A 12366-nucleotide genomic window follows, 5' to 3' on the forward strand; every position below is an offset into this window, starting at 1 on the left:
GTTTCATATCCCCCTTCTCCAGTCTGAGTAAATGTGATTTTGCTGGTGTCTGCATCTGCTTAAAGGCTTCTGATGTGGAGAAGGGTGAAAAGGAAGATTAACCCTTCATCTACTGCATAGACAGCTCTGATTTCAGGTAAGGGAACTGTTTTCACTCTGGGGAAAGCAAAATGGCAGAGAGCCATTGGCTCTCAAACAGCAGTTAAAGAACCATTTAGGGATCTGTTGGCTGTGATGGTTTTTCAAGGACTTAGCCAGTTGCTTCTGGTGTAAAGAAATGGCATTCAGGAATCTGAAAATCAGTAAGAGTTAAAAAGGATCTTTCTCCAGGCTCTCCTGAAGTGAGAAAGAGTTACATTCTAGAGGTTTCCAGAGCACAAGAGTATCAACTCTGTGACATACATGGATATACTTTACTACTTTTGAGACTATTTTACTTTTGAGAAGCATTGAGGAATGGCCTAAATCACCTGAGTTACAGTTTTGGAGAATGTAGCCTATAGTCTTTGAGTCGCTGACATTTACTCTGGATCTCTGCAGTCATCAGGAAAAGAGCAATGATCTTCCCTTAGTATCATTACTATAAYATGCAATTTGTGGAAGAACTAGAAAAAAGTAGCTTGCTGAAGAGATACCTGAAAATGAGCAAATACTGAGATTCAATCCCTGTTCCCATGGTTGAGATGTGTGGCTGAGGACCAAGTTTTTACTGAAAGTAAGAAAACAGAGCAGCATTAGGGGCCATTGGGCTTTGAGCATGATAAGCAGAAGGATGAATGAATTTGGAGGCCAAACTCTTTTCATAGATTAGGATTGTTTATTACTACTTTTAGTTGAATTCCTCTGCTCTACCTTCACAATACACATTTGTTAATTCTTGTCTTGTTTTGCAAGTTTACACAACAAGAAGATGGAGGTCTTGTCCTACAGTAAGTACTTGGTAGAAGCTCCTTCTAAATGTCACTCCAACACACCATGAGACGTTTTCTGCCTAAAGGAGTTCCCTAATTCAGTTTTACTTCTCTTTCTGTAAAACGAAAACAAGAACCTTCAGAATAAGCAGAGTATTGTCAGTTGACAATGAAAACTATTATCTTCTGATTTAGGATCAAGTTTGTGAACAAAGGACAGTATAAACATGAAAGAGATTTGCAGCCTTTTGCTGAGTTTACCCTTTTTCTTCAGTGCCCAAGCCATTCGTGGTGAGTTTCAAATTTACTTTACCGTTTCTGCTAAACTGCTTTACTGTTACCCTCTCTGCTAAAGGAGAACAGACATCGTGGTCACAGACAGACAGTCAGCGTATTATAGATGGATATAGAGAACAGATCAACTGTAGTATGGCTGGAGGACTGGACAGCTAAAATCCTGAATAAATGGATGAGAAGAACAAGATTGGTTAGTGGGTGCATAGACAGGAGGACTAGCCCCTGACATTAAGTTAAAACACAGGAAAATGACAGGCTGCCTGGATCGGATGACAGTGTGTTTGAACAGAGATTTGTGTTTGACAGACACAAGAGGTGTGTAGATATATGGACTATGGCTATGGACAGCAACATTCAAATAACCTGATATTTATCCTTGTAGAAGAGCTGAAATATAAATGGACCAGGTTTCAGATCCATTCTGTTTCTGAGTTTAATGTCTTTCCTCTTCTGTGTGCTCTTAGAGCTACTTTTATCTGGCCAGTGTCTAAAGCAGGACATTTACCTTTCAGACCTCTGCAGCAACATGTATTACAATATAGGGTGGTCTAGTCTCTTAGATGATGCCTTCCAAGTGTCAGTTTTATGTTTAGATTACTTTCTTTGTAGGATATTCCATTTCCCTGATTAGTAAGAGATGTACTAGAACTTACTTATATATTGCTTTTCAGTAGAAGATGGAAGTAAAGTGAATCTTAGGCCTGCTAGCTAAGATACTATCTTAATTTTTTGATGTTTTTYGCTTGCCAAAAGTTTTTCTGTCAAACTTACAGTAGTTCTCAGAAAGGAAAATTATTTGAGAGTTCTGACTCATGTTTGCATACTGGCATCACTGTCACCTGAAGGTCACATTTCAATAGTATAGCACAAACACTAGCCTTAGCAGAGATTAAAGAAGGATAAGAGAAAGCAACTTGCTTTGTAGTGCATATACAAATCATTTCTGTTTTATCTTATTGTATGAACAGAAGGTGTGTATTTTCTAATTTCACAGTTGTGAGATTGAAAAAAAAAGTTTTTCCTGGCATGGACATTTTTTGTGTGTAAAATCTAGTTAAAAAAAAAAAAAAAAAAAAACTAGTTTGGTTGTTCTGAGCTCCAACAAGATGATTTCCAGAGCACTGGCCTTTACTAGGAGGTTAGTGCCAAAAAAAGCCTGACACAGTATTATATGAAGATGGAATGATGACTGCCTCTTCACTGATTGCTGTATCCATTAACCTTGGGAATAATCTCATTTTGGAAATTGATACTTAAAATAAGCCCTAAAACATAAAGATCTCACTTCAGTCTTGTTAATTTAGACCTGTAGCTTGGTTTGAACACTTGTGTATTGTGGAAATGTGCGGAATGGCTACAGCTCAGTGGTTATTTTCATGGAACATCATTTTCCTCTGTCACGAGATGAWTGTTATCTGTGCCTTCCCCTTTTTGGTGGCAGAACTTGCATACTTCATGCTACCATTCATTTACATTTGTATTTTTGTATTTGCATATGTACATTTGTAATCACTGTACCTGCTTTGTCTGGATTTTTTTTTTTCTCAGAGAGTGTGCCAATGCAGWACTTGAGCTGCTACAATGATTACAATTCACAAGTGACCTGTACGTGGAGRGAGCATTCAGAGGCTCATGTCTTCCTTGGTATGACTCTCTACCGAAGGGATAATGACAAAAAGTAGGTACCTAAACTGTGCTCTGATGGATAAAAGTCAAAAGGAATTTTGTCACTGAACATGAAAAAGAGGCCCAATGTCCAGTCAAGGGATGGCAGTTGGGTTTTCAGATCGCATCTTTCTGTTGATGAATGAGAGTTAGAGATGACCCTTCTTTGGACGCCTCTTCTTGGAAGGGAGAAAAGAACAGGGTGCAGTAGTGGAGTTGTTTTCATTACTTTTCCAATTATATTCCCCTAGTGGAACTTACAGCTATGAAGTGCAATAGGTCATTGTTAGAGAAGTTAGAGAAGATGGTGCCACAAAAATTGTGGGCCTGAGAGTTATTCATAAACAATTTTGCCCTTGCAAACAACACTGAGAGTATTGGTTTGATCATCTCTGGAAAAAAAAAACAAAAAAGACTTCATTTGTGAGTCTGATAAGTTTATTTGTACTATCAGGTTTCCTCCTACAGATACTGGCCTGTTTATGTTACTATCTTTCTGCTACATCTGTTTGCTTATGAAAATGGAGTCACTGAACCACTCATGAGACTGGATCATCTATGAGGACAGAAAGGGCAGAGAGGAAGAAATAATCAAAGGAGAGAGGAAGATGGAAAGCAGATAGGAAAATGAGTGACTCTGGAAATAAAGGAAGAAAAGTCTTGATTTTATTTTATTTTGAGGAAGAGAGAATTCATAGACYTAGAAGTATCTGAAATCAGTGGGARGTCTTTGGAACAGGCCCTGGAAATGTATACGTATGGGAAAAGATAATACAAAATTACTTGGACCTTTAGAGTATGCTCAGGAATATTGTCACATGTTGGAGTGCTGTGCGTGGATGCTACAGTAAACATAAATGGAGCATACTCATTAGACAAATAGATATTAAGTGTGGACAGTCATACAGCTGACATCAAAACAGCCAGTGATTAAATAAGGTCAGCTCATAGATGAAGAATACCTGAATAAATTGAAACTATGGGTTGATGCTAGTATATAGACAGAAGCATCTTCTACATTTCACATCTCTAAGACTAACACTTGTGGTTAAAGACACACACCCCCGTATGGTCAATATTTAAAAAATTTAAAAAATTTAAAAATAGCAGTATTACTGACCAATGCTTCCTGACATAGACTCTTTCAAGTCCTGAAAGGCAGGACTGGACCTCAGACATTTGTGACAATATCTCTCATTTGAGCTGGAGCAGAATCAGAGAATCATAGAATCACAAAAAAAGATAATGTTGGAAGAAACCACTGCAGATCATCTGGTCCAACACTGCTGCTTAAGCAACAGTGGACCAACACTGCTGTCCATTTGGCAGCTTGATCAGAATCATAGCTTTTGAATATCTCCATGGATAGACACTCCACAGCTTTCCCAGGCAATCTGTTCCAGTGTTCAATCACCCTTACCCAACACTCAAAAATAAGTGTTTTCTTTTGTTCGGATGKAATTTCCAATAAATGCCAGCTGCCTCTTTTCCTGTCATTGTGCACCACTGAAAACAGACTGGCTCTATTTTCTTTACACATGCCAATCAAATATTTGTAAGCATTGATATTGATATATCAATGAGTCTTTTCTTTTACTGGGGACAGAACTGGACTCAGTGGACCAGATGTGGCCTCAGGAGTGCTAAAAAGAAAGGAAGGTTCTCCTCCCTTGACATGATGGCAACGCTCTTCCTCATGCAGGCCAGAATATCATTGACTTTCTTTGCCACTAAGGTACATYGTCACTAAGATACATTGTAGGTTATGCTCAGCTTGTCGACTAGGGCTCTCAAGTCCTTCTCTGCAGAGCTGCTTTCTGACTGGTTGGTACACTGGTATATAAGGCTGTTTTTCTCTAGGTACAGGGCTTTGCATTTCCCTTTGCGAAACTTCATGAGGTTCTTCTCTGCCCATTTCTTCAGCCAGTCAAGGTCCCTCTGAACTGCAGTGGTGTATCTGGTCTATCAGCCATTCCTCTCTGTGTCATGTTGAACTTGCTAAGAGGGCATTCAGTCCCATCATATGGGTCATTAATAAAGATATTAAACATTGGTTTAAACATTACAAGAGTATTGGACCCAGTATGACACCGCTAGTGACTGGCCTCCAGCTGGACTTTGTATCACAACCCTCTGACTTCRGCAGTTCAGCTGGTTTTAGTCTATCCCACCATCCACTTATGTAGCCCATAATTCATCATTTTTGCTTATAAGGTAGATGCTGACAAAAGGTTTACTAAAGTCAAGGTAAACAACATCCATTGCTTTTCTCCTCATCCATCAAGACAGCCTACATCACAGGAGGCTATCAGGTGGGTTAAGCATGAATTCCCCATTGTAAACCCATGCTGTCTATGCCCAGCCACTTTAATGTCCTTCATGCGCCTGAAAATGGTTTCCAGCATTAGTYTACTTCCATTACCTACCCAGGGATCAAGGTGAGATTGACCAACCTGTAGGTCCACAGATCCTTTTCTTACCCTACTTGAATCAAAAGGAGACATGTGCTTTTCTCCAGGACTCAGGAACCTTTCTTTCAAAGATTATCAAGAATGACCTTGAAACGACATTAGTCAGCTCAGCACTCTCAGCAATTCAGGGCATCCTGCCTAAAGACTTGTGTATGACCATTTTGTTTAAGCATTCCCTAGGCTGATCCTCTTCCACTAAGGGTAAGTCTTCCTTGCTGCAGACTTTCCCTCCTCTCTCAAGTGCCTGGGTTACCTGATGGCTTATTTTACTGGTGAAGACTGAGGCAAAGAATGCATTTAATACCTTTCTCTCTTCTATGTCCTTTGTCACCACAATTTCTATATCTTTTGCCACAACTGCCCCTTTTCTCTTTATTCACCTTATGTTTTCCTTAGCCTCCGCTTTGCTGCTTGTGCACTTAAAGAAGCCTTTCTTATTGCCTTTCTCATTTCATGCCAGTTTAAATTCCAGATAGGCTTTGGCTTTCCTCACTCCGTCCCTGTACCCTTGAACAGTCTCTCTGTATTACTCCAGAATCACCCATCCCTACTTTCACCACTTGTATCATTCCTTTTTATATCCGAGTCTGGTCAGGTGTTCCTTGTTTCTCCATGCAAGAGAAACGCTCCATCAGCCTTTGCTGGTTTCCTGCTAATTGAGATAGACCATGCTTAAGCTTGGAGGAGGTGGTTATTGAATATCAACCATATTGGTTGGACTCCTATTCCCTTCAGCCCTATATCCTATTTGCTTTGGCATCCTATCAAGGCATATCCCTGAACAGGCTGGTCTCCTCTTTTTAAGTTCAGGGTTGTGATCCTGTTTTTTCCCCTGCTTCCCTTCTTGCAGAATCTGAGCTTCGCCATCTCATCTCATTGTCACTGCAGCCAAGATTTGCCTGACATTCAGAATYCTAACCAGTCTTTCCTTATTTGTAAGTTTGAGGTCAAGCAGTGTGCCTCTCCTAATCAGCAACTTGATCACCTTTGTTAGGAAATTGTCATCAGTAGACTATAGAAACTTCCTGGATTGCTTCTGCTCTGCTATACAGTCCCTCCAGCAGATATCAGGGTGGTTGATATGGGGTATCAGGCCCATGAGGACAAAGGCCTGCAAACATGAGATTTCTTCTGTTTTTTTTCTGAAAGACTTATCTAGTTCTTCTTCCTGATCACACAATCTATAGCAAACACTCATTACAATGTCGCTCACATTAATCCGCCTGCTGATCCTGAGCTGGTCCCCCACCCATCCTTTGGCATAACTCTTAGGCAGTCCAATTGCTCTCACATAAAGGGAAACTCCCCACTCCTTGCCTTCCTGCCCAAGATCCACTCATTGCTGCATTCCAGTTATGGGAAATATCCCACCACAAGAAAATTATATTATGTCAGACACCTAAATCTAGTAGGTGTACACCTCATTTTATTTTAGATACCTGCATGACAGATGGTCACGTCTGTTTTTCAATGTAAAGTAACTGAGAACAATGTAATATAACTGGGCATGAAGCCATAAACACAAGCAGAATTCTGGATGGTGCAAAAAGAAACAACACATCTCTTTAGTGGCTAAGGCTACTGCAAGAACACAATGCTTATGGTCTTCTGTCTAGTTTAAAATATTGTTTTTAATCTCCAAGAAGCTCCTTGGCCTGGAGAAAGGATTTCTAAAAGGATGCTTAGCACTGAGATTAAAACTTTGATGAATACCTAAAGTCCCTTGACAGAACACTGCTAAGAATATAAAAGYGTATTTTGTTTAGAAAGAGAGAGAAAAAAGCAAGCTCTGAGCCTGATAAATGAACTTCTTCAAAGAGCTAAGGATCTTCAGAAACCTTTATTGCCTTTCACGCTGAATGAAAGGTGCATTTCCATGACATTATTATTCATGATAGCATTTTTATATAAAAATATGAGAATCTGTACATTTAGCGTAAAAGCTAACAAAAATAAAATGAAAGCATAACATTCTGCTGCACACTTTTGAAAGAGGAATGCATTTGAGAAAAATCTTCACACTAAAAATGTTATATTGATGAAAGTCAAACAACAATAATAAGTAAAGTGATTATGCAGATATAAGAATCCAGGAAAACTACAACAGAAAAAGACAGAATTGTTTTTAGGTATTTAATTTGAGATTAGTTATGTATTTCCAAATCAGCTCTTTAAAAATCATCTTTATTTTTAAACACAGGAAGAATGAAGAGATGCATTGCAAGCCTCAGGCAGAAAATGAGTTTCATAAGGCCCCCAAATTCTACATCCACTGGGTATGTCACAGCACTGTAAACATTTTTGGAATAGGAGTAGATGATATTTACAGCTTCAAGCCAAACAAGACACTTCAAGCAGAATTGAATGTTCACCTTTACAAGACTGGTAAGGATTAAATACCATGTTCACATGAATATTAGATAAGTATTAGGTATTAGATATCCTTCAGAAACAAAAGTTATTAATCCTTCTGCCCAGGTGAGAAATGAATATGACTTGTTTTGTGAAATCCCTCAAATGGTTCCACATTAGCAGGGCARGAAGGGCAGGGAAGGGAGAGGAAAAGGTTCTGATACTGCTCCAACTGGAAGAGGGCACTCATCTGGGAGCAACATGCTGTAGAAAGCATAAGATATCATAGAGATAGGGAAGTTTGCTATTTTATGTACCTCTGGCATCTCACCCGTTGTACCTTCACCTTKCAGTTCAGCTCCTCCCACCTCAAAACCTGTCGGTCAGCTTGATGACATCAGGAGACTTCTTGCTGACATGGAAAGGATATGAAGGAATCCCAGGCCTGAGCAATGCACTGGAGTATGAAGTGACTTACAAGCAGAAGTGGGAGTCCTGGGAGGTAAGAACAGAGAGCTGGGCTGTTCTGGGGTGGGCTGTGCRTGCCTTTTATGGGGGTCAAGATGCTGCAGTAAAAGCTGGGCAAATTTCTGGCCTTTAGGTTCTCAAGCACTACCAAGAGATGCAGTAAGTGGTATTTCTGGTCAGGCAGGTGGCTTTGTTCCTATGTGCACATGGCTTGTTCAGTGAAATAGTGCTGCTTTTAAACCAAGGGCAAAAATCCACTCTGTACAGAAAGAAGCACTTGAAGCACTTGAAGAACTTGAAGCACTTGAAATTTGAACTGGAATTTGTACTCTTCACCTCAGATACTGTGTTCAGTTTTGGGCCCCTCACTACAGGGAAGACTTGGAGGTGTTAGAGTGAGTCTAAAGAAGGGCAACAAAGCTGGTGAAGGGTTTGTCAGAACACAGACCTTATGAGGAGGGGCTGAAGAAGCTGGGGTTATTGAGTCTGCAGAAGACAAGGCTCAGAGGTGACCTTATTGGTCTCTGCAACTACCTGAAAAGAGGTTGCAGTGAAGTGGGAGTTGATTTCTTCTCCAAAATAACTGCAATAAGGATAAGAGGAAAAGGACTCAAATGGTGCCAGGGTAGCTTCAGGTAAGATTTTAGGAAAAATATATACACAGAAAGTCTAGTGAAGCATCGGAAAAGGCTGTCCAGGGTAGTGTTGGAGCCACCGTCTCTGCTGGAGTTCAAGAAATGTGTAGATGAGACACTTAGGGACATGACTTAGGAGGTATGGTGTTTAAGGGTTTACGGTTAGACTTAATGATTTTGAAGATCTTTTCCAATCATAAGGATACTATGGAGTCTACGTTAAGGCCCTTTGGAATGAAATTAAAGCATGTTTCAAGATGAAMCTGTRGGTCCTTGTGAGAAGATAGRCAAAAACTGTTGGAAGTTGTTCCCCGGCAAGAAAAATGGTTTTAATTTTTTCAGAGAGAATTTCCTTTCCTCTATTATTTSCCCAAATCTGCCTYTGTTTCTRTACCTGTCAGCTGGATCTCTACTTTTCATGGGAAATATCTTGGCCAMATTCCTGCACAGTTCTGCACTGGGCAGTGCTCTGCRATACGTAGCTGATGCTGAAGAGAAATGAGCTTCTTAAAGCTGCAAGAGTCAGTGCATGTGYGCGGGTAGATTTACTGAGTAATGCTTCTGCCYCGTCCCTCCTGGTTATAGAGGTTGCATGCACACCAAAATCCCTCCAACATTCCCCCAGAGCRCTACAATACACCATGCCTGATRATGATCACACTCATGRGAATGTTTGGAGATGCTATCGGGCTCTCCAAAAGATCTCTCTGGTGTGTTCCCTRATAGTCATTTTCCCTTGCTCTTTCCTTGACTTCCCTCCTCCCTTCTCTGCATGCTAATTCCTATTTCTCCTCTTCCTCCCTCCCTCTCCAATTTCCCTCACTAACAGAAGGCTGCCTCGCTTTCACTMTCCAACACGACGCGTTGCCGTCTCAGCCATGAAGGCCTCGTTCCGGGCAGCAGCTACGTGGCCCGTGTGCGAGCCCGGCCAGGGCAGAGCGGTGGCTTCTCTGGGCAGTTCAGCGAGTGGAGCACGGAGGCATCGTGGGAGAYGCCAGAAGGTAGCRTGGGGCAAAGCGGGGCTGTGTGGGGATGGAAGGGCTGGCTGAGAATCCAGGGTGCCAGGGATGTGCCTTACCCCTCTGTGGTGGCAGAGAACTGCAGCCTGGCCTAAGGAACGATGGGCCATCCACAGGGGAGGATGCAGGTGGTCCACTGTGGCAGTGATCCTCACTCCTGCTTGTGCCTCCATCTTGACTTGGCATCAGAGCAGTGACCTAGGTGAGAAGTGATGGGGACTTTTCATTCTTTGTTTAGTCCTACAGACCAGGAATGGGAATGGCATGAGGAGAAGCAGGGCCAGGAGAAGCAGGGCCAGCCCTTTAAAGCCACTGCTTTCTACTGTCCAACACAGCTGCTCTTTTGTCACTGGAATACTGTGAGCACTAAGGAAAGGGCTTAATGTCATGCCCCTCTGTGTGTGGTCTAGTAAACTCTGTGGACACTACCTGTGATTTGGGATGTGCTTTGTGGAGAGGGCATTTCTGCACTTGTGTTGTGCTGTGGGAATTGCATCCCCTTGCATGAAGGGGCAGAATACTCYTGAGGTRCCTGCAGATGTTTGAGGTGGAAATAATAGCTAGTCTCCATCTGCCTTCTGCCAGAATGCTTTCCATGCCATTTTATTGACAGACCCAGACAACAGCTTTCTCCCAGACCTTGCCTGTTGCTTAGTTTGCTCTGATCTTCTCTCAAGGTGACATTCAACCCAGGAACCTTCGCTGTAGCTTCAATGGTGTGGATCGCCTGCTGTGCAGCTGGGAAGTGAAGAAGGAGATCAYCACCTCTGTCCTCTTTGGCTTGTTCTTCAAGACCACTTCAGCATCAGTGTACGTGACCAGCCTCTGGCAATGTGCGTCTGCTCTGTCCCGTTCCCATTTATGTCAGCACAATCTCCACTTTCTCTCCCTCAGAGAGCAGGAGTGCTCTCCTGTGCAGGAGAAGACTTTGCCCCATGCTCCCTATGTGGTCCAGMGCTGTGAGATCACTGTTACCAACACCAGTGYTCAGAGCCAGTACCATGTAGCTGTTCGGACCAAACCAGAGGAGAAACTGATTGAAGCCTACAAGAACAGTAAGCCCTGGTGTTGTGCTTTGCTTCTCCTGGGATATTTTTCTGTGGGCAATCTGGGACTGCCAGGAGGCTATGGGAATAATGTTGGTGGGGAGAATTGGGAGGGAAGGGATAATGATAGAAGTGATGAGGAAAAGAGCTAGACAYTGAGACATGTTGGAGTTCTGGGAAGGTGCCTTGGAGGCCTGGAACTGCTGTGCTGTGCTGTGCTAGGCTCAGGAACTGTTGTGATGCTGAGGAATAAAGTGAGGGACAAAATGGACTTCAGATGGTTCAATGTGAATCATAGGAATAAGCCATTTTATTGCAGATAACTAACCCTTGTATACAATTATTCTATCCCTAAACGTGGGTGCACACTCTTTGATAGGACAATTCTCTGCTTCCAGAGGACAGCATGTGTTCCTGCTTGGTTGGCGGTTGGTCAGCTCTGTTAACCTTCTTGTATGGCTGGTTCAGTGTGCCCACTCAGTTTCTTCTACGTACATTCCTACAATAAAGTGCTGCAAAGAAGATCAGCATCTGGTCCAGAGCTCCTAGATGATTCCCTATTGTCTTGCTGACTTTGCTGTGGWTAGAATATCATTATCCTCTGTGGATGCCCCAGCTGACAAGAGGTGGTGGTGAGAGGCATTTGCAGGTAGTGTTTCAAAGAGATTTCACAAGAACCCAGTGGAGCTGTTGAGACTCCCCATAGTGGCTCCTGGAGCACTGATGGAATAGGACTCCACTGTTAACTGAGGTTCCTTACACAAATCTTCTGTGCCTGCATATCTCCAGAGATACCAGTGCTACGCCCTCCTACTTGTAAATATTGAATCTCTTCTATTTAAGGAGGGGAATGGTTTGTAATCTTTGCCTGGGGAAAAATGTGAGGAAGAAGGAATAACTGAGATAGACTATATTGGAGAGCAAAACACTCTTCAGGCTTGGTCCGTGCAGTGGGGTGAATGCTGGTGTTAGAGCAGTGTGCTGATACCGAGACATTGTGTGTGTCCCAGTCAGGGTGCTGCCACCCACAAATGTGTCGGTAACCATGAGAAAGAACCAGGAGTATGAAATGAGGTGGATAAAACACACTTTGCAATATGACTTCATAAAACAGAGATACGAAGTCCAATACTGGAAGGACAATCAATATGAAAAGGTAAGCCATAGAAAGAATGGCATTCCTGGATTTCTRTTTGCRYGATGAATGGGAAAGATTATTCCCCTCCTCTCCTCGTTTTGTACTTCTTCCTTCCCCCAGACTCTCCAGACGATTGATATCATCAACGATGAGCCTTCCTTCATCTTCACCCTCCAGATGCTGGAATCATCTACAAAATACAGGGGGAGAATGCGCGCAAGGGTGAATACTGATGGCTACCACGGGCCTTGGAGTGAATGGAGTGAGGAGTTTACCTGGGAAACTGAGAATGGTACTTTTTGCTTTGGCTGCTTTTGTAAGTTATTGTGAAGTGTTAATGGGGAAGTGCTTCTTTAGAGAAATA

At 42.2% G+C, this 12366-nt stretch overlaps 1 protein-coding gene across 1 annotated transcript; it reads left to right on the forward strand.

The window, feature by feature from the left end:
* Positions 1-1043: 1043 nt before the first annotated feature.
* CSF2RB (colony stimulating factor 2 receptor beta common subunit) lies at positions 1044-12294 on the forward strand (the record flags this gene model as incomplete). Its single annotated transcript, XM_026052242.1, has 9 exons — positions 1044-1202; positions 2757-2886; positions 7545-7729; positions 8050-8198; positions 9629-9800; positions 10496-10628; positions 10713-10873; positions 11875-12020; positions 12123-12294. Coding segments are annotated over exons 1-9 (1312 nt in total), but the record flags the coding sequence as incomplete, so codon positions are not given.
* Between the last annotated feature and the right edge of the window lie 72 nt (positions 12295-12366).

This window comes from Nothoprocta perdicaria, unplaced genomic scaffold, assembly GCF_003342845.1.
Source record: "Nothoprocta perdicaria isolate Ctin4 unplaced genomic scaffold, notPer1 scaffold_86, whole genome shotgun sequence".
NCBI classification, from domain to species: Eukaryota; Metazoa; Chordata; class Aves; order Tinamiformes; family Tinamidae; genus Nothoprocta; species Nothoprocta perdicaria.